General features: G+C 39.8%; 1 protein-coding gene across 1 annotated transcript in view; it reads right to left on the bottom strand.

Moving 5' to 3' along the window:
• Window positions 1-18,653, bottom strand: part of fgf11b (fibroblast growth factor 11b) — a gene marked incomplete at both ends in the record, with an annotated part of 32,130 nt that extends 13,477 nt beyond the window's left edge. Inside the window, one exon of the mRNA XM_080508221.1 lies at window positions 18,461-18,653. Within this exon, the coding sequence (XP_080364347.1) occupies window positions 18,461-18,653 (193 nt within the window). The remainder of the gene's footprint in view (window positions 1-18,460) is intronic.
• Window positions 18,654-23,433: the final 4,780 nt, after the last annotated feature.

Genomic DNA, 23,433 nt, shown 5'->3' on the forward strand with positions numbered 1-23,433 from the left:
CAACAACAAAAGAATTGAAAAAGGATGAAAAACAATGAACTGAACTACTTTTGCTGAGGAAATTGACAGGATGTATTGAAAATAAAGCATTTGACAATGAATTTCAAGAATTGCAATTACATCATTAAAGACATGCACTCATACTTGCACTTGGCCTGTAAAACGAGTGATGCGGTGCTTCTCTACATAGAATAATCAATAATTATAATAGTTATAGCTGTGGGTGTAAATGGAGTAGTTTCGTAATCCTCACAAGCCCAAATTTCAACAACTTATTAACTTTAGCACCTCGCTTTGCCTGTAATTCAGTGCATCAACAAGGCTTTTAACCACATGCAAATGAACAAAACTGTGCATAATCATCACACTGACTCAACCCCCTGCCATCCACATTACCCGCGCACATTCGCTAACAGCTCCACTCTCACCATTCTGACAGCATCTGTTCCCCGCATCATATTTTCACGTACACACACACACACACACACACACACACACACACACACACACACACACACACACACACACACACACACACACACACACACACACACACACACACACACACACACACACACACACACATACACCAAGAGTCCGAGACACCCCAAACATTTTCCTATAATCCTGCCGGATACCAGATAGCTTTCATTAGACTCATCCCACCTTGCAACAGAGGCGTTCTGTTGAAAAATATGAAGTCTCAAGTGACCCCAAACACATCGTTAGCGCCGTTTTCTCAGAGATTCCCCCAGAGCCACAGAAAACATCTCTTTAAACAAGCTGCGTCGTCTTTCTCGTGACGGGTAAACCAAAGTTCACATGTAATACCCCGTTTATACGCAATGGTTCCTGTCCAAGCCACAGGAAAGACATTAATAGGCAAGTCAATTTTTTTTTTTTTTTTTTTTCCCACTTCATATGCCCCGGAGGAGCACACGGACAGATTATGACACACTGTGAGGGCAGTCGAACTCTGGTTTGATTATCAAGGCACACGTGTCTTTGTATCATGAGGATGCACGGGCACTCTCCTTCTCCACAGGGGGCAAACAGACATTATAACTCAAGAGGGATACTGATTTAAAGGCCATGTGTTGTGATTTTGGTATGCTAGAACACTCCACTATTCAAACAGATGGTATTTAATGTGGCAGAAAGAAAAATAGTAGCAGTTTTATGAGACATTATATGCAAACAGATATTTGGTGCTTTTTAAAGCCTTTTAAAAAAAAAAGCATTTTGAAGTATTAATTTCTGTCATCCTTTCAACTCAAACATTGTAAATTATGTTGCGCTGCATTTATCACACAGCTGTTATTACTTGGCACCTTTCAGATTTGTGTTTCAGTACTTAAAATATTATAAGTCGGCACAAACATGTCACAGTTGTGATTGTATTTATGAGTTTTTTCCCCCCGAGATTTATCCAAAGTACCGTAGTTGAAAGTAGTGTCACCTCAACCAGTTACAATATTAAAATGCCACTTACTGATTGTTGCATCAGAATTACCACTGCAAAATATGTCAAATTTGATATCATGACAGTCACAGGAGACATTTTTCTCTCTTTGCGGATGGGTTTGAAAAGTGTAGCCTGTCCCTACAAACATGAATATATTTGACTGAGTGATTTACAAGTTACAAAGTTACACTGTTTATTTGTTGGATTGCTCATCCTCCTGAATACATTTCAAATCCAAAGTTCCTGTTTCAGATTATAAACTGTTGGTGTTTCATAGCTATTTCACCATAAGCCCATGTCGGCCTACTTCATAAACTTTTCAACAATTTTTCTCTTCAGACACTTTTGTTTTCTGATAAGTGAAGCTCTTTTCCTCCATTCCTAAAATCTCTGCAGTGGGATGGCATTCAATACAAGCAATTGAATCAGGCCAATTGCACTTGGTTATATTTCTTGCAAGACGTTATCCCAGACAAATGAAGCCACATCGACAAGGAGCAAAACCTCCTCCAAAACATGTAACCATGTCTCGTTGACTTGCATTTGGCATTTTCAAGTAAAAACATCAATCATGGTTGTCTGTCCATAACAATGTCCGTGTACATTGTTAATGTTTGTAGCATAGTGTTCTCTGTGCGTATGTGCGTGATTTCATTACAGCATCCACTCGCGGCTAACATGAAAACTACATGGTTTTAAATGTTTTTTGTGGAAACGAGAACCATTTTCTGAACTTTTCTGAAACAAAAATGCAAAAAGCAAAGCCTTTTTACTTTCTCCTATTGCTTTGAGAATATAGACGTACAACCAGAATTCAAATTGTTAGGAGGGATAGGTGGATGTACCACCCACTTGGTCGAACCCCTCCACCAATATTTAAATCCAATAAAGCAGAGCTGTCAGCTGTAGTGGGAATCACGCTTTAAGAGATCTCACATGACATGTACTTAGTGACCCTTTAACTAACACATTTTGGCTGATATAGGTCATCCCAATTAATTTCACATTAGGATAATGTGTTGTTAATGGCTGCTGCGATCCACAGGCATTATGAAGCATTATAGGTGTGCCAATTACAGTATTAGAGGATATATTAATTTCCTTAGTCAATTTATTTTTTCATCATTATCTCTTGTTAAAAGAATGCATCAAACAAGGTCTGCAGAACATTTAAATCATTATTTGCAAATGAATGTGTACCTTTGTGACACACGTTTCATTCTTAAAATATCAGAAGTGTGTGTATATATATATATATATATATATATATGTATATAAATATATATATGTATATAAATATATATATGTATATATATATATATATATATATATATATATATATATATATGTATATAAATATATATATATATATATATATCAACATTTCAGTTTGTTATTTTGCCTGCATCGAGCAACAAAACACCTTACATGTATCTATTATCTCGCACCAAAACACCTTACAGTTATGTTTAAAAATAATGTAAAGCAATCATTAATAATCAAATAATTTTTTATTTTTCTGTTATTTCAATTGTAATGTGACAGTCTTTCTTTTATATCATATAACAGTGTGAGAATTGTTATTTTTCTTTAGGGGTTGCAAGTGAAACTCCAAATCAGAACTGACCAAAGTGTGTTATTGTGAGTTTAATGACCAGTGACATGACATTGAACCTTATTTATCCTGTCAAGTTCTATCAGATTTTCTGTAACAGACCATAATTAGTTAAACTATGATTGAAGAATTATTTTTTTTTCTCCTCCTGAGTCAAAGGAAACTGCTCACAATCACCACCATCACCTTCCTATGCATCCTTCAGTGTGTGCTCGGAGTCATCTGGGGTCCTGCATCCTTGTTCCGCAGCTCCACCAGCAGCAGGGAGTGCACATTATCTTTCAGGGTGAGCACACCTACATCTGCCTCGCAGAACTTTGACTAAATGTGCCAGAAACACAGCGTGCAGCTTCCTCTGTCCTGGGTATTTCCCGCGGAGGGAAGGTGTGTGTGTGTGTGTGTGTGTGTGTGTGTGTGTGTGTGTGTGTGTGTGTGTGTGTGTGTGTGTGTGTGTGTGTGTGTGTGTGTGTGTGTGTGTGTGTGTGTGTGTGTGTGTGTGTGTGTGTGTGTGTGTGTGTGTGTGTGTGTGTGTGTGTGTGTGTGCTTGAGTGACAGAAAACATTGGCTGATCCGGGTCAGTGGAGTGTGGGTCAAAGAGAGCTCCCTGTCTGTTTATGTACATCAGCACACAGGTGTTGTCAGCGCCACCGACAACATGTCGACTCATCACCAGGCCCGTTTCCAAGTGACCTCTCTGCACATAAAGGGAAATACCACAAGCAGCAAAACAATGGTGTGAATGAAGGGAGGCAATTTATACTACTGTCATGGTTTTTCATGGGAATGTAATGCAACTGTAGTAACGTTTTTACTGAATAGAATTTTGATGTTGAGCTGAGAGCACAAGACAAGTTTTACAACTTGCAAAGGAGTTACCAAGACATAAACTTTAATATGGAGATGATCGCAATTCATCACATTCTATTTAGGAGACACAAAAAGCAAAATTTTTCAAATCAAACTGATTGCATGTTTATGTACCAAAATCATATTTTGATATATATTTTCTTTAAATAAGGTCACATTAAGTGCACCTGTAATGGTTAAAATGCTTTTTAGGTTTATCTTGAAAATGCAATCTTTTTTTTGAGACGGGTATATGTTCAGTCATTTAAATACACAATTTATTTCTTCAAATTGCATGATTTGCTTCAGTAAAGTGTTTCTCTTTGGGAAGTTCATGTTCAAATTAATGTGACCGGCATACGTTAAGTTGGATGTGTTCTTATGGAATGAGCAAAATGAGAACCGGCTTGTAGCATAGAGATGACAGAGCAAACAATTAATTTCTGATATTTTAAAGTGAAAAACATACAGAAATATTCTCTCAAGGTCAAATCAAGGACATAACTTGATGTTGTGTTCGTCTTATTTTCTGGTTTAAGTTTTTATAATTTTTTTTATAATGGAATGTATGATTATGAACTTTATACAATGATTCCCAGCACTCGGAATCAATGACCAGTAGAGTGGCCAATCGCAGCCCCCATTGTCACCATGGAAGCTCAGCCCTCGGTTGCAGATTTACTTAACCATAATACACATTTACATCCAAAAATAAATATAATGAAACGATTATATAATGATTAAGTTCTATAAAAAAACATTAAGCATCATATTCCCAGGAGCATTTTGTTGTAAAGTTGTCTCTCTCCCCAGCAGAGAGTGCCGCGAGGTGTACACAGGGATGCCCCTCATCAATTTACATTCAGCACTGATAATGATTTTGAAAATCACCTGGGGGAGAATGTAGCCAAGCCCTACAGTACAACCATTCACACAGCAATTATGCGTGTCTCTGTATAAATGAGGTCAATGCACATAAGAACCCAAGGTAATCACTTCATGCATCACGGCTGCTATCAAGGACACTTAAACCCTTCGATGCTATGTAATTGCTCCGGGAAAAAAAAAAAAATAAGCAGTGGTTGAGGTTTATCGCTAATCAGTGCGGGGTGTATGGCTGGGTGTTGGTTATCATTGCACTAATGTATTTATCGGGCTTGATTTGAGCTCAGTATGTCGCTGGCTGATCTCCCAGTAGCCGGGCTCCTCCTGATGAGGTTGGAGGTAATTACTGGGGGCCTGCATGACTGAGCAGCCAAGGGCATTTCTTCTTCTTCTTCTGCTTTGACCGAACCAAACAACAGGGGTTTTCCTCAGCTTATATTTTCAGGACTCCCTGACTCTCCCCTTCCCTTCTCGTCATTCTCTCATTTGCTTTCACCTGCTCTCTCGATGCCTCTCCCCGGCACTCCTTCCGTTTGCAGTCATGCATGCAGAAAATGTATTTGCATGTGTGCATCTGTGCCACACATTGCAGTGTGGTGTTTGATTCTGTGTCTCATAAAAGGAGAACACAGTTTTTCTTTCTTCTTTCCTTTTCCTAAACTGGGCCATGAGCTCCACAGTGCTGCGAGTAATTATCAACCTTGTGGGAAGATAGAGGGGGAGAGAATGAACGCAACGAGCCAGGAATGAGTTGGTATAAGAGCAAGCTAGCAACCTGCAGTCGAGACTGAGGGATGCTCCGTGTTTGTCCAGAAGTTAAAAAGAGAAGGGCGGCGGGAGAAAAGGGCAGTGACGGAGCAATATGAGGCTACTCAGTGTGACAGGCGTTAGGGGGAGGAAGACACATGAGATAAGGAGGAGGAAGAGGGATCCTGCCATTAGTTCGAGGTTAAGAAAAGAATTGGGATGGATGATGGTGCATGGCGTCACCTGCAACTTCAGCGGTGGCCTCTTAATTTGAATTCAAGGCTTCATAAATCATTTGGTGTGACAGTGACAGCTGCTCACGCGAGTGAAGGCAGAGTTATTGCCGCTTGTTAACGGTGCTGACGAGAGCATGTCAAACACAGGCAGGAGCAAATAGGACTCACGCTGCTTCTCCCCCGACGCGCGTTCAATATCCACATATGTGCTTCATTAGCATTGTGACAGAAACATATCAGTGACAGTTAACAACGTACTCAGCTGCAGGGTTCGGATTTATGCGGGGCAGCCGCACATTGTGGCCTCAGAGCCCCATCTGCACCATTACTGCAATAAATTTTACTTATTCATGTTGAAAAAATTCTCCCTCCTTGACCGTGCCTTCACATGAGTGGTGTAAGGAAAACACACAAGCCTTCACCTGTCTTTTTCTTCCGCGGACCCCTCCAGCAAGGACACAAATAGGTGCTTTAATATATGCCGGACAAACAAGCACTCCCACAGGGGTCCGACCCAGTGTCAGAACGTCTGATAATCACGCCGGTGAACACACAACCTGAACTAAACTGCACCACGATGCTGCTCCGAATCCAAACCTGTTTGGATTTGTCTCACTGAAGTTCCCCTATGCTGAATAAAAAAAAAACTAAATTAGTCGTGATGCTTCAGGGCACGTTCTCACTGGAGGGAACACATTATAGATTCTAAGCATTGGTTGTGATTAACTTTAGCTGACACAGCTTTGATACATGTATATATATATATAGCTCGTTCTATGTAAACAAAGAAAACAGGCACATAAATAAATATGTCGAGAATATGTCGAGAAATGAATGTGGAGTAAACATATTTCAGTGTGCAGAGCTTCATCAAACATACTTCACAAGATTCTTTTAAAATGGGATTTTAAGTTTTGACGAAAAGAGAAGTATAAACACTTCCCTCTGCAGACTATGACTTGACGAGCTCTAACCTGTCACAGCTTCTTGTTTTGGTTGCACTCTTCTCTCGCTATTTTAGAGGGAGCACAGTTTTTGTCATGATGCAAACTTCCAGTTTTCTCTCGGGGGAATTGAATACAACATAAGGAAAGCTGAATAATAAAGATATGAGGATGAGGTTTCACTGTCTTCTGTGCGCGCCACGCTGAAGGGCCGTGTACTGGCGAGAGTGGTAAATAATAGAAATCATAATGCCTTTTACTCAGTGGTCACCTTGAATAAAAAGCAACATAAGAACATAAAATATACATAATAATAGATAAACAATTACAAACATCCATCGAGGTAAACTAAAAGAAATGATCAGGCTGATTGTAATCTTTGTGGTGTTATTAAACATGTCACAGTACAGGGATTTAATGTATTAAAGGTGATTGAAAACAGTTTATTCTTTCAAAGGTTATTATAAAAGGTGAAATTAAATTACCCCAGCATTGAAAAGTTAATTGTTTTGTCAGATACACTGTGAATACATAAACAAAAAAGTGTTAATCATAGATTATTACAGCCTTATATAGTCTCTATATATAGTCTTTTCAGCTCAAATGATGAAGAGTGAGTGTCGACAGGTTATCATCCATCCATGCATCCATCCATCCTGACTGTATTGAGAATGATTTACTCATGAGCATTGGTTTGGTTCATGTATTTCCATTAATAATAATGGAAGCCACAAATAAAGCCACAAATAACCAATAATGTAATAATGGACATTTTACTGTCCATTATTACATTATTGGTTATTTATAGCATCTTGGCTGGCAGAGCTAACAAGAGTTACCTCACAAAATGAGTGTTTGGCAGTTTTATTTACAGAGCAACAGTAGTTCATAAATCATGTTAAAAACTGCTTTTTATCAAGAGTGTTATTGAGTAAAACTCAAGGCAACTTATGTATTGTCTGTGAATAGTAGTGCTAATTCTGCATGTGGCCCTTTGGGGGAAATGTGTTGCTCAACCCTGGTGTAAGGGGTTTCATGGCAACTCAAAGTTGAAGTTGGGGTTGGGGGTTTATTTTTTCATGTCCAGATGTAACTGCACAATGCTATTTGAGAACCTGTCTGTGAATCTGTTCCTCAGTTGTGCTTTAAACACACCATAAATATTAGTGGGCCCTTTTTTTCCATCCCTGTGAACATTTTTTACTGTATGTTTAATTACATTTTTAGTTTGTATCCTGCTGCAAGCTTTTTCTTTGGGTGATGTTTCGCTTGCACGATCATTTCAAATATGGTACCAATGGAGGTTTTTCAGTGCTACCGCATCATACAGTCTTACCTAGTGGTTTCAGATATTCTGCACTAGTATGTTTTGATATATCTGTCTCTTCTTAATGTAAGACCAGCCAAACAACAATGAAAAAAAAATAAACTGACTTATAGTCCAGAATTTATGGCAACAGATCATAATTATTGTAATAAATATTCCACATGCCTCATTGACAGAAACCGATGGAAAGTTTTACTTTGGAAACAGTCAGTGAAATAGTGAAACTATTTGTGGTGTGTATTCAGAGTTAATCACATGGGTTTCACTGTCAATGTGCGAGAGGTGACAGCTCTGCTGAATGGATGATACGTTTTTTTTCCAGTCTCCTAGCGAATTAACATTTATCTCTAAATGTCGGAGACACATTTTATACTGATAATCAAGCAGAAGGAGGAATGCACGGACAAGATTACATCTCAATTACATCCCTCCCATCCCTTGCTGGAAATTGCATCCTAAACATTAGCATAATTTATTGCTTTGTAAGTTTGATAAAGCAGGTAACCAGGAAATAAGTCCACACTATATATTGGATTAATAGTGGAATATATGTTTCGAATCCAGGTGGAAGGTAATACATTGAATTCACATGCTCCATACTTGCTTTTGTTTCATGCTGAGTAATACGCTTTAGTTAAACACTGGCTTTAACAGTGTTCCACAACGGCACCCCAAAAAGAAGCAACGTTGACCTGCTGGCACGATTGACATCTATATTATAATTTCTCTGCACATGATTGCACCAGCTTCTGTTCCTCAACAAATTTTTGTTCCTCATTTCCCGACTCTGGACAATCCCACACAGCTGGATGCTTTATTAAGTGAGAGATTGCCCCAGCGAGCAGCTGCCAGTTTATCCTCAGGGGGCAGTTAAAGGTGTCCAACCTTTGACTGTGGGTCCCTCTGCTCATAGATAAATGGCACTCCAAGAAACGTAAAAGAACATCAGCATTAGTACCTTTTTTTTCCGCCATAGTTGTTTGCTCCATCACTGAGCTTGTCTGCCAAACGGCTCATAAAAATGATGCAAAGTCTTTACAGGTTTGGGAGTCGGTCCTTACGCGCTGAGAAAGAGCTGTTTGTGACAGCAGAAAACCCGTTGTTCATTTATTGACACAATGGGTTATTTGAATGGCTTTTTTTTATTATTGTTATGAGATGCACAAATATTAACTCTGATTGGAGGTAAGCCTGCATGATAAATCGAATATTTTTAGCGGCTGTGACTCGGTTGGCAGAGCTGTAATGTAATATGTAATGTTATGTTTAATTAATGTGAAAAAACAGTGATTAATCATGGTTAATTCACAAAAGATTAGTTAAAAAAACATTATGAATTGACAACCCTATAACAACCAATAATGAAATAACGGCCAATAACAGAATACCTGCCAATAATGTAATGTTTTTCTTCTTTCCCAATATAATAAAGTTCATAATGTAATAACTTGACAAAATTGCAACAAATATTCAATCCATTGTCATTGAATCATTTTGCCAATAATGTCTTAAGTTATTACACCATTGACGTAGCTTTAAATAATCCTTTCAAAATGTAATAATTTCAGCCAATAATGGAATAATACATAAATAGGATTGAATTTCTTCAAAATAAAACCCATTTCATATGTTTTGAGCAGTTTTCTTGTGTAAAAAAGAGGATTGGGAATGTCATCATATTCATTCACTGAGGATACAAACTCTCTCAGTCGTAATTGTAAAAATATTATCATCATTGGCTTGTCAGAATGGCCAAATTTATTATGTTATTGACCATTTTTACATTATTGGTTGATACAAGTCCTAATTATAGATGAAGTCACATAAGAAGAAGCACAACAAATATTAGAAATTACTTAAAAAGGTTGGGGTTAAACCACTGGTGGAAACTGACATGTGATTTCACAACTAGCGTAACTCAGAGGCAAAAGAAAGCTGTTATTTGGTCGAACAAATTTCACTTTAAACTTTATTGCCAATGGTATTGTTATCAGGATTCTCGTTGTGTATTTCACTTGGTGATGATGACGACAGGAGTGGACATACACTGCATTGCACATAATCATTATCAATATTAAGAATAGATATTCTGCTTTTTCTACCATATCTTCTTTATGTCAACATTTGTTTAGTATAGTTTAATCTTTAATACATTTTTTGTCTGGAAGAAAAGTGCTTTGAACAGTGCTTGAAAGTGCTTTGTACCTTACACAGGTAAATAGAATTAAATACTGGCTGGATTAATAATACCATTCAAAACACAAGTAATACTGTGATGAGCTTCTGAGAAGATTAATTTGGAGTATTTCTTTGTGCGCTCTTTTCTCAATGATCTCGCCACCAAATTAGATTTTCCCAGCTGAAGTGTTTAATCAGATATTTCAGCAGTCGTAAAAAGCGACAGTAAAGCAGCAATATGATTTTCTCAGCTTGAAATCTCCTTTGTGGTTTGTTCTCTTGTCTCCCATTCATGACCTGCTTCCTCCCACCCCTTCTCTGCTTCCCTCTCCTTGTCTTCTCATCATCACCTCTATACTCGTCCTCCATCCTCCCTGTCTTTCCCTTGTTAGAGGTAAATTCAATCTACTCTTGTCAGCTTTAATCAAAGCACCCACATATTCAATTTAGCAGGTGTGTGTGGGAGGTTAAGGTGGTATCTTCAGGAGGACGGGAAACAAAAGACTCCTTTATTTATTTTTTAGTACACACATCCCTCCGCCCGTCCCACTCTGACTTAAGGCCATTGTCAACACTCTCTCTTCAATGAATCTCCACAAGCCGACACCTAAACTCCAACTGCAGTAATACTCACAGAAATAAAAGACACTGATCCTCTGACACCCCCCCCCAATTTCATTTTTCTATATTTGGTGACTTCTACGTGGAGATGTAACGTCGCACAAACCTTCAAAATGAAAGGAAATACATAACTAAATCTCCTAATCTCTGGTGGGTTTTACTATATATAAGTAAAACTCTTAAAGACTAAAGCGCCAAACTTTTTTTTTTTTTTTTTTTTTTAAATCTGATGAGGCGTGCATCTTTTGACAGAATTGAGGGGATGAGCCTGATCACCTTCTCCTACACATGGAACAGCTTGTGTCCCGGTCCACATACTTTAGATCCCTTCTGGCAAAACACTGATTGTTCAAAGCTGAAAATCCCCAGACGTCGGTGTTGTGACCTCAACAGCAATGAACCACTAATGCTTTATTTGACTCGTCTAGACGTTGTTGTTGTTGTTTACAAATCTCTCAGATTTTACTGAACGCTAGTCCTGTTGCTTAATGCTTTTTTGGTTACAAAACAAGGTTTTATACTGGAGTTAGAAACCTTTTACAAGTGCATATTTATGCTTTTTTTTTTTTTAGGCTAAAAATAATTGTTTTTAAATTTTAAATCTTCTGTTTCTGCTTTATCCAACTCAATCCACTCATTCTTATGGTTCACATTGTCGACTGAAAATCCAACAACCTGGACGACGCAGTGGTGTGGTGGTGAGCACGACCATGTTACAACAAGAGTGCTTCCAGTTTGAATCCAGACTTGGAAGCACTTTTGAGTCCAGTTTGCACGTTCTCCCTGTGCGTACATCGTTTTTCCTTGTTTTCTGGACTATAGACAAAACAAAACATATGTTTGATCTTGGATTGTATCGTTTCCTTGTTTTTCGTTTTATTCATCTAAATGTTTCTTTCTTTTCTTTCTTCCTTTGTATTTTCTATTTGTATGTTCGAATGAGTGTGTGGTCTGTTGGTCATAAGTTAAATGAAGTGGGATGGAGAATGGATGAATACAGCAAACGATCACGTGATGATTATTTTATGTACGTATACAATACATTTTATATACAATTTCTTCCTGTACGGTTTTCACCACTGCCTTATGTGACTTTTTCAATCCATTTTAAGAAAAATATGACACTGATTTCAAGATGTTTTTTTTTTTTTTTAATTAAACTCTTGAAATCACAGTTGCATATTATAATTGGGTGCAATCAGCTACTGATTATTGTTGTTGTTCAGGAGTGAATGTAATACTCAAGGGCCTTTCTGAAACCAATAGGAGTCACTTTGACCCAAGAATAGTTCCCTTTTGAAGCAATTTTCTTCAGCTTGTTGTAGGGACAGATAACCATCTTTAGAACAGTTTCCTTCAGCACTCCTATTTAAAAAAAAGAAAGAAGCGCAAACAGACTTTTGAGTTTGTCCTTTAAGAAGACAAAAACAAATCCAATGCTGCTTTCTTCCATTTTTTTGTAATGGCTTCAGTGCAAGCTTGTGTTGCATTCTGCAGTAATCACACATAGATTTAGGCTTGGCTTCAAATCGGAAAACTAACAATTATTTCAATAACCTCCATTATTATTGGTCGATATGACTCTTTATACACCAACATGACTGTCTGAAACAGAATGAGACCTCTAACCAGAGAAAAGTGTTAAAGACTTTCTGATTTATACGCTCACTCCTGCTCTCTGCGTCAGCGAAGAATCAATGTGGACCTTTAACACAGTTGTTGGACGTGTATTCCATTTATTTGGAAGTACACAATGTTTGATTTCCGCATCAACACAGAAAAGTATAACACACTGGCTTATAAAGCACCGCATGTGGGAGAAATGGGCCTTTTCAGGGCTTTTGGACAGAAAAGCCTTTCTAATCATTGTCATGTTCCCTCTGCCCCCACCTGCACCCTAAAACTTTCTGACATACATAATCTAGTCAAATCTGCCACCACAAGTTGCACATCCGAAACAAGGCACTTCATTTAATTTTCCTGGAGACTATATGCTGTCAGTGTGCAAGTGGTCTGAATGCAAGTTTAGAGTAACTCTGCAGGTATGCAGAATAAAAAAATCCCCTCCAACTCCAGCTTGTACCCACCCAGCTTTGTAGCATTATTTCGAGATGACAGGGTTGTTGATTCAAGTACCTGTGCAAACAGAACATCAGTGACTGACTTAACCCTGCTAACTCCAATCAACTACAAGACATTCGGCTTATCCAAACAGAGGAAAAGTGCTTCTCCTCCAATTAAAGGCAGCCCACATCCCAGACAGCTTATTAAACAAGAGGATAACTGTAGGAAGATGTTTTTTTTATTTTTATTTTTTTTTTGCAGTGACACTTAATATCCAGTCCCATGGTTTCCCATCTCATCTTCTTCTCCACACGCTGCCGTCTATGACAGGCTGATTCACACCTCTTTGCAGTCCCACCCACCTCTCCTTTAATCTCCGCCGGTATCCCTCCCCACTTCTCTTCCTGTGTTTTTGATTGCCTCCCTATCTGCATCTTTTGATACAGGTTTCAGTAATACCGTTGCCTTCCTTTTTAATCTTGCCCGCGCCGGCTCTCCCTCCCCTTCTGACTCTCTCTTTCTCTCTCTCTGTCTTTCTCTCTGACCCCTGTCACAGTCAGTAAAGTTCTGATGGGAAGCCACCTAACACTGCATTGTCTGATCAGGTGTTGTTGAGTAAGCGAGTTTGCAGCCCTGATCTCTTGGGGTCAGCTTAATGCTATCCTCTGCTGGATCTCTCCTTGTAACCCGGTCTTCTGCCCGCCAGCCGGGGCCTACATTTGTGCTCCAACCGTCGGCTGCCCCCCCCCCCCCCCCCCCCCTCGTATGCTTACTCGTACAACACACTACTGCGCCTCCATGCCAAACAAGCACACCCAACGCTACAAGATGTCTAGCTCTGCACTATATTTGCATGCATTAGTTTCTAATGACTCAGCTAATAGTGTTGCTATTTTTAATGTCTATTTGTATCTTTATGGTAATGTTCCCATCCCGTACAGCCGTTGACGTTTTTATTATTTATTTATTCATTTATTTGTCACATGTCACACGTCTCGTGAATTGTGTGCCCTCTCCGCTGTGTTGCCGTTCTATTCATGCGCCAACATACGTGCACGATTCCACCATATGCTCATTTCATTTGTCTTCGAGGAAGCTTGGAAAGGCTGATACACAGGGGCGGGCGGCTCAGTAGCCCTCTCGTTTCAAGCCAGATTCCACCTTGAACAAACTAAGGGGGAGATTATTGATTAATCACTATACATTAATGAGCCGAATTGATCTGAGAAAGAGGGCAGCGGTGCAGATCATCGAACAGTGGGAGGGCCGCTACTTGAAAGGGTCTCCTATATAGTGGAGGGACTGCGGAGGGCATCCAGAGGAGGATGATGAAGAGGCCAGAGGCAGGGAAAATCAGGTAGTCGCAGCAGTCCGACATGAATTTCATCCCATCGCAGATTTGTGCCAGCCACGTGTACAATCACGGGGGTTTATGTCCATTTCAATGAAAGTAGTCGCTGCTTGCTTTATGGCTACAATAAATAAAGCTCATGTGTGCTGGTCTGATGCTAATATGACAGCTGAAACTCTCTTCTCAAAAAAACCCAGTCAGTAATAAATCTACAGAGCGCTCGCTGTGGCTATGCCATTCGGATAAGATGGATAAATATATTTTCTGACATGAAGGAATTAACTTGTAACAAGTGACAAATTGAGCACAAAGGATTTGCACTTGTGTTGCATAATATTGGCATTTAATCTGTAATATCTAAACCCCTTTTAAACGCATACAAGTTTATAATGCACATGTACATTACCCTTGATATCCTCTTAAAATCTTTCACATTGTACTCTGTGAAGGTTTGTCTCTGTCTCCTTATGATGGATGTTGTGTCCTTTCTTTTGTTGTAGCAAGGGATTAGACACATTAACAATATAATAACTCAACTTTTGGTAAAGTTGGTCAAGTTAGGAAACGATGTGTGGAGAAATCACATTGCTGGTACTCACTGCAGAGTTTAATACAAGTCTCTTGCTTAATTTCGGATCAACGCAGGTGCTATTCCCACTTCAAATGCTTCCACGGTTTGCAAATCTATTCTTGCAACCATCTTTAATACTGCTTCATCCATTGCAGGGTGTTGGAGCCAATCGCAGCTAACAATGGACGATGCCATGGTGCTCCTAAAATGAGGCCTGGCCGTGTCTTTATTGTAAATATTGCTTTATGAAGCAAACAATGGCAAGTCGTTGCCCCTGTGAGCCAATTTCTACAAGCTAATACGCTATTGGTTTCACAGTTCATGAGAACAAAGTAGTTTTAACTGCATGTGAACTTTATTTCAAATGTAAGTTTATTCCAAGTGATTTGTTGCTGCTTCTTCGGGACATGATTTGTGTATTTTTTTGATTTTGTTTCAAGAACAGGTGTTATGCAAAGTTCTGAAAACTCCACCCCCTTGTTTCAGCATGTGCAGTAGAACATTTATGCTTTCAATATCGAGCTTTGATAAGGACTTAAGTAAAAAATGTCATTAAAAGTAAGCTAACCTTTGACTACATGATGTAGGTTTAGCTGAAGTTGATGAGTCAATCAGACTGATCCACACAGTGCTGACAGTTCAGCCGATATCTCTGGGAGCAACATCCCAAGAGTTTTCACACACAAAAATGTTACTTTAAGTTGTTTTTGTTACCTCTAGATGTTTGAGAGTCTTTTCTCTAAATTTACAGCCTCGGGTGACAGTAAAGCATGACGACAGTGCAAATTAATGCATGTAAAACAACTGTCACTTTGTTTCTTTATTTATAAATTGTCTCAAACATTGAAGACACAACCGGTCAGGATCTCGCAGTAACATTGTGAGGTTCACGTCCACAGTTGAGCTTCACAAAGCTACAATTTCTCAGTTGTGCCACGGCCGTTAAGAATTCACCATCACGCCAATATTATGTTAAAGTGCAAATATGGTGAATGCCTAAATCTGAAAAGTATTCACAGCAATTTGCTTTGAACACATTCTGGACACATCAAATTCATAATATAAATGTTTTTTTTTTTTTACATTTCCAAGACTAAAACCTTGTACATAAATATACGTACGTAAATATACACAGTCATTGCGCCGTTAATTGCACCTTTAGTATTATTTTTGATTTAAAGCTATAATATAACAACATGTTTATAAAGTGAAGTGAGGTGAATACTCTCTGAGGTGAGCTCAGTAATGTTGTATGCCAGTAGCACAAACATACGTGTTTCTTTACACGGTCTTTAACACCCCTATGAGCTAATACATGTTATACGGCAGCAGTGACATTTACATGTGAATTTCTCTTGGAGATCATTAAAGTATCTATCTATCTCTCTATCTATCTCTCTATCTCTCTATCTATCTATCTATCTATCTATCTATCTATCTATCTATCTATCTATCTATCTATCTATCTATCTATCTATCTATCTATCTATCTATCTATCTATCTATCTATCTATCTATCTATCTATCTATCTATCCATCTATCTATGAGAACATACAGATGATTATTGTGTCTCTGAGCTTAGAGCCTTTTCATTCATGTCCACTGTCACCCCCCGTCACCCCCCCCCCCCAATCCTCTACTAGCACCAGCCCAACATCTGGTGTCATTATGTAAACAACTTATAGCCAGTTTCATAAACCCGACGATTGTCTGGTTGACAGAGATCAGTTTTTTTTTTTCAAAGAAGCACAGCCATAATGCTACAGTTTCTCATCATTATTATGTCATATTCGCTAAATAAAAAAAAAAGAGTGTTGTGTTTGCCATCAGTCATTTTTCTCTTTGAATCATGAAGACATAACAGATAATTCCTATTTCCTCCCAAAATACCAACTGTTTTTAAATAAGAGATTGTATCATATACGCTGCTTCAGCCAATTTGTGCATGAAGTGGTGTTATAAGTGTTTATGCCGTTTATGGCCTTCATAGTGTTTGTAAACAGAAGCAGAATGAAACGAAAGTCCTCATCATGCACAAGACTCATCACTCCTCTTTTTCATATTCAGTCATATTAGATGCAGCCTGCAGAGTTAGAAACAACAAATAGCACATAAATTCACTGTTTCTACTTCAATCAGCCTTGAAAATATGTTCAGGGTGTTTGCTCAGCAACTTTTCTTTAATGTGCATAATTTAACTTAAGCATGGTACTCTTACTAATTGTGTAGGAAAAATAGGCAAAAGCATTTCTCAGTCATGGATTAAATAATTCAGCGGTCTACCAGTCACACCAAACGAGAGGAGAGGACTCGGAAACAGATAAAAAAAAATAAAAATTACAATATGCTCTCTTTAATTAATGCGGTAATGCATTTAGAGTGAAAATGCAAATAAGAGGAAAATCCACAGGGGTTTGCACATTTAGAATTTGGACACAAAAAGCTGTGCTTCTATGAAGTGTTTAAAAAAAACAGTGCGATCTTGTCAAATTTCTGAGCGCTAATGAGTTGATTGCATGATTTAATTATTACTAATTTGTGTTGCAGTGTGTGTTTCTGCTCCACTGACATGTTGATAAGAGAGACAGTGATGTTGGCGCCGCATCAGATGAGCCTCCATTCAGAGGCTCACAGTCAAAGTTCCGCTTTCAAAACAGCAAGTGCATCAGAGACCTGGACAGGAGTATAGGCTTTTAACTGGTTTCAATTTAATTTGCTAGATCAAGTCGCAACTGACTCACCAGTGTCACTTATCACATGCAGAGGGCGGCGAACTGTCAAAAAAGGTGGAGATGCAGCAGGTAGCTAAAATCAGGTGCTGGTGTAAAAAGAATTTGTGAGCAATCATTTTGATGAGCTGATTATTTGTGGGGGAAAAACGGTGTTATGCAAGTTGACGCCTTCTATAAAAAGCATTGACAGAGCGAAATCGAGCAACTTTGTGTCTTTGCGTTTTAATAAAATGTAATAATTTGGTGAATTCCACGGTTTAAAAGGAATATATTTGCTTTCATAACAAAGCCAAAAAAATTAAAGTTTGTGACCAAAAGGTTGCTGATTCAGATCTTAGGGCCAGTTAGAAATTTCTGCCCCAATCTCAATGGCACGTCACCATTGTGGGCCCTTGGACGAGGCCCCTAAACCCACAAATGCTGCCCCACAGTGGCTGCCCACTGCTACTACATGATGGGTGAGGGGCCCAGACGCCACATAATGAAATCACCTTTCTTTCTTTCTTTCTTTCTTTCTTTCTTTCTTTCTTTCTTTCTTTCTTTCTTTCTTTCCACCATCCTTAAATCGTTTTGAAGTCACGGTCGGAACTTCATGGTGGAAAAACTCAAACATGCAACTGAGATTTGTTCCCATTCTAGAATTAGTGACAGATTCAGGCTTTCGATTTTTAGCGCCATCTCATATATCACGTTGTTTCGCTCCTCGGCGAGTGCACATTTAAGGCAGAATAATGGGGAGGCTTTTGAAAATTCTGCTTTATGGTTGTTAGTAATCAAAGCAAGGAACAGTCTGGCTTCCTTTCCTGTGAAAATTCCAGAGAAATGTGAGCGTGAGACGGAGCAAACGGAGAAAATGAAAGCCGTTGCAGTGACTCACCTGGTCTTTTATCGTTTCGACATTTTCGACCCCCGCATAGTCGCACTTTGGAGATCAGGACCAGGATCTGTTTCTGGCACAGGGACTTGTTGCTCTTAGGACAGGGTTTGCGCTTGCTGGCTACCGGTCGGTTGGCTTGTTCGTCCTTGACCGCCCGTTTCTGTCTGATGAGAGAGCTGGCGAGAGCTGCCATCTTCCCCCCCCCTCTCGCCTTTGGGAGGGGGGTGTCTTCCTAACCCGTGTACCCCCTTTTTTTCCCCCCTGCTGGTTTGGGTTTAGCGTCCCTCAAAAAGAAGAAGAAAAAAATAGGAGAAAATCTAGAGTAGGACGGATGGCTTAGAGAAGCCCCCACAGGGGAGATGGGGCGTCTAAGTGGGTTAACAGGGAAGAGTTTAGTTTGAGGGTTCCCTTGGAGAGGGAGGAACTGGAAGAGATACAAGTTCACCAGTCCAGTGTACAGCGTCCACTTGGACCAAAAATAAAAATCCAATGCTATCACACAGCTGGGAGAGAAAAGAAAAGTGCTACATTTTTAGTTTTAAACTCGTTCCCAAGGTTAGAATGACAGTCTTTAAAAAAAAAAAGAAGGTGAAAATAGGGACATATTTCTACCCCTCTTCTCCGCTCATCTTTTACATCAAAAATATGCCCAAACAGATAAGTTCCAAGTTTTAAATTGCAAAAAAAAAAAAGAAATATCTAACCTACTTTAAATAGACAATATCAAACAGAAGGAGATTAGATTATTTTACATATAAAAACACTTTTACAAAGGAAAAGTGAGGTCATTTTGAATGCTAGGAAGCTCTTAAAAGCGCCAGGAAGATCAAACTGTTTGTCACCATTTGTGCAGTCCACGGAGGTCCAACTTTGCCTCCCATTTAAACGTGGCAGCGGGGAATAATGGGCTGAGAGTCCGAGCGGTAATCCAGCTGACTTAAATCCAGAGGTGGAACAGCGGGCGGGATGCTGGCGGTCTTTGTCGGAATGGAGCCGGGAACAGAGCGGAGACATGGACACAGACAGACAGAGATTCCTCTTCTGCCTTCCGATGGCACGCTCCTTTCCCACAGTCCTCACTAAACCCCCCCACCCCTCCCTCCTTCCCTCCTCCTCCTCCTCTTCCTCCTCTTCCTCTTCTCCCTCCTTCTTCTCCTCCTCCTCCTCCCATCCAAAGTCAGTGAGTGGTTGTGAGAGTATGTGTGTGTGAATTCCAGCAGCCACCATCAGTAGAGGTGACATTCATGAGAGAGAGAAAGAGAGAGAAGGGGGGGGGATTGAGAGTGAGAGAAAGGGCGGAGGTAGAGACTGTGATGTGTGAGAACAAGCAAAAGGGAGAAAAGAGAGGGAGAAAGAGAGAGAGGGGGGTGGATAACAGCCACTTCAGGGAGGCTACAATTTTGTTATTTCACAGAAACGTCTCCCTAAAAAACCCTCAATCATTTTGACTGCCCTCCTGAAACAGAGAGACAGTGCCAGAGGGAGGGAGGGAGAGGGAGAGAGAGAGAGAGAGAGAGAGAGAGAGAGAGAGAGAGAGAGAGAGAGAGAGAGAGAGAGAGAGAGAGAGAGAGAGAGGAGAGAGAGAGAGAGAGAGAGAGAGAGAGAGAGAGAGAGAGAGAGAGATGAGAGAGAGAGAGAGCGAGAGAGAGAGAGAGAGAAAAGGAGAGAAGAGATTTAGGGAGACGGAAGGAGTGCTTGAGGTGCAGATTGTTGACAGTTCTCTGTCTCCTCGAGAGGAACGGCATCACCATGTGCTACCTTCCTATCACATGCCCCCCCCCAAACACACACACACACACACACCCCACACAGAACAAATCAGCATATTTTGTGGTGGAGTCTTCCCTGCTGTATAATTGTGTGTTTCCAGTCAGTATTCCTCTTCATCTCCCTCCCTGACATCCGCTCATACAGTTGTAACCTCCCACAGTCCCTCTGTGATTTGATTCCCTGAGCTCCACATATTACAGGGTGGCAGAAAAAGCAGGGGGGAAAAAAAAAAAGAAGAAATAAAGTGACTTTGTCCCTGAAACTGGCATTTAGTGTCTGACATAGCTGACTGCTGGCTTACACTAACCCTGACAGAAAAATGAGCTTGGACAGATTGAGTTAGACAGCTAACCCTGCCAACACACAAACACATTGGTGTACCCCTCCCCTCACCTCTCCCCGGCTGCCCACCCAACCTGCAAAACACCCGTTCAAAGAAACATGTGCATTTTGCAGATTGCCTGCATGTGCTTCCCTCCACTTCGATTGAGATGCACACTCAAGAGCTGAAATGGGAGATTTCTTCAATAATTCTCAACAAAACAAACTTCCACATTTATCAGTCGAGAGCACAAATCATGCTGACATACTTTTGCAGGAAATAGCGGGTGCTGGTAAATGACAGTGCCCTGCAGTCATGCATTTGTCATCTTGTTGGGTTTGCAACAATATGATTGTTTTGGGGTTTTTTTTTCCAAGCACTTGGATTCTGCAAAACAAAAACACCCGATTAAAACAAACAGAATAGAATACGAAGCGGGTCTGTTAAAACATTTATTTGTTCAAATGAAATGAAAGCACTGCGCTCCGTCGACCACATGTAACGTGGATGTTTGTTCCACGGCGATTTATAAATTGTTCCTTGTTTAAAGTGCACTTGATAAGTCAGGGTCATGGAGCGAAGAGCTCATCGCTTCAATCTGCACGACAACGGAATATCAAAACATGATGAACATCTCCGGTCTGGACCCGCAGACGCGAACCCAATAAATCAACTTATCTGAACGCCAATCAATCCCATTTCATTTGGCGTGGCACCTCCTTCACGAGCCAGTCGCCGGAGAAACCGGCAGTGGAGGCAACTTGGGGGGGGGGGGAATAGAAAGAAAGAAAGAAAAAAAAGAGAACAAGGTCGATTCAAATCGTTTCTAACAATGCTGAGCAAGGTCACTGTCTGTCAGCGGGTGATTGACAGGTGACAGTTGATGATGGGTCTCCTCAGCGGGAGGAGGAATTGTGGGGGGGTTGGAGGTAATGTGACCACAGATGGAATAATGCACTTTATATTGACCTGAAAACAACAACCATATTTTTCTCCCTTTTTCTAATGAGTACCTATGCATTCGCCAACCGTCCTCAGCCACACTCGTCTTCTTACTTTGGGTTTGAAAATCAATCTCCTAATGGACATCGCTCCGCACACATTGCCAGAAGTTGTTCGCCCCCCCCCCTTTATCTATTTTTTTTTTTTTTTTTTTTTTTTTTTAACTTTTCCCAGTCACAAGTACAGTACATGCCAAGTTACATCAAAAGAAAGCTAAGTGTGAGTTCCTGAGACATTAGACATTCTCAAGGTTAAGAAAAGTTTCCATCATTGTAATGATATTTCATGCCAAAAAGTAAATGGAGTCATTAAGGCCGGAACCACTTTTCATTTCCTCCTAAGAGCTATCACCTGTACGAACACAGCCCAACTAACAACTAAACACCATTATGTCAGCACTCAGTGTGAGTCCATTTGTTATTTTCAGTTTATTACCATATTACCATCTCAGTCTTTTGTCCTACTGGAGTATAATTTGTGGACGTCTGCCTCACGTTTTCAACGATATGTTTAATTTGCATCTGATCACTTCGATGATTTACAGCGCACGCTGCCAAAGCACTAATGTTGTCATGTGAAGATCCCCAGTCGGGTGGAGAAAAGTGAAATACAGCATGAATCAATGCACAAATAGGAAATAAAAATAAATATAAAAATAGGCAAATGAGCATTCTGCCATGGTCCATGTAGGAATTCTCATCAACTGAATAACATTTAAAAGGGGATTAAATGCAGATGTTTTGCTAAAAAAAAAAACCCCAATCCATTGCACAATCCCTTCATGCATATCAATTTACATGGAAGCCGAGGGTATTAACAGCATATCCTCTTTTAAAGGGCTTTATGTTGAAATGTTTTTCCCAGGATAATGATTCCCAGGTTTGGTGCATTCCACGTTGCTTATCAAAGACTTTGTTTAATCTCCTGAAGATCAGTCCGATGGATCAACGATGGAGGCAGGGGAGCGTTTTTCTCTTGTCCATCTTAGTTAAGGAAAGGAAATGTAGTCATATAAATACATTTAAAAAAAAAAACAACACAAAAAACCCTAAGTAATAACATTTAAATTGGGGGCTTTTGGGGATCTGTTTTAAGTCGTGAAAGCACAGAGCAAGAAGTTCGTATTACTTGATGTCCAATTCTCCTTATAATGGTAAATAACCCTGCACAGGGGTGTTAATTCATTGATGACTGAAAATAGCCCAATCCCCTTGGTTCTTTGTGTACCTCATGGAATTTGATCTCATTAGGAGAAATCCGTCAAGCAAATGAGATAACTCTGCTTTTGCATTGCAGGAAAATTATGTCTGGCACAAGGGGGGAAAGGGAGAAGAGGAAAAAAAAAAAAGTAGCATCATCTACCATTAGGTTCTATCAGATCCTGTCCTCATCAAGTCACTGCGGACACTTGCAGAAATCCACACAGTCTCACTTGGAAATGTGTGAAGATCCTGCTGTTGTCTCAGGCTGTAGATATTGAATAATCTCGCAATAAAGAGCTTTCCAAACAAGTGAAAGCTATCAACATGACTTTCTCTCCCCTTGTTTCAGAGGAACTTGTACACGTGTGAGCCACCTGTCTTTTTTATGGCATAGTGTAATCATACTATGAACTGGATTTACTGAAAACTTTCATAAAGTTTGCTAAATTGCATCCTCATACATTGCAGTTTCTCTTTGCAAACTTTTTGCACTTGATCAACTAAGGCCACATTTACAATTAACAATGTTTCCAGAGAAAATGCATAATTTTTGCATTTTCATTTCAGAAAAGTTTCTCGTTTAAGTGGCAAAACGATGTCTGTTTACACGGAAATGACAGAAACGTTGAAAAGGATGTAGTTCGCATTGTTGGGCCACTAGTGGGTGCTGTTGGTTA

Source organism: Blennius ocellaris (genome assembly GCF_963422515.1).
Source record: "Blennius ocellaris genome assembly, chromosome: 14".
Classification (NCBI taxonomy): domain Eukaryota; kingdom Metazoa; phylum Chordata; class Actinopteri; order Blenniiformes; family Blenniidae; genus Blennius; species Blennius ocellaris.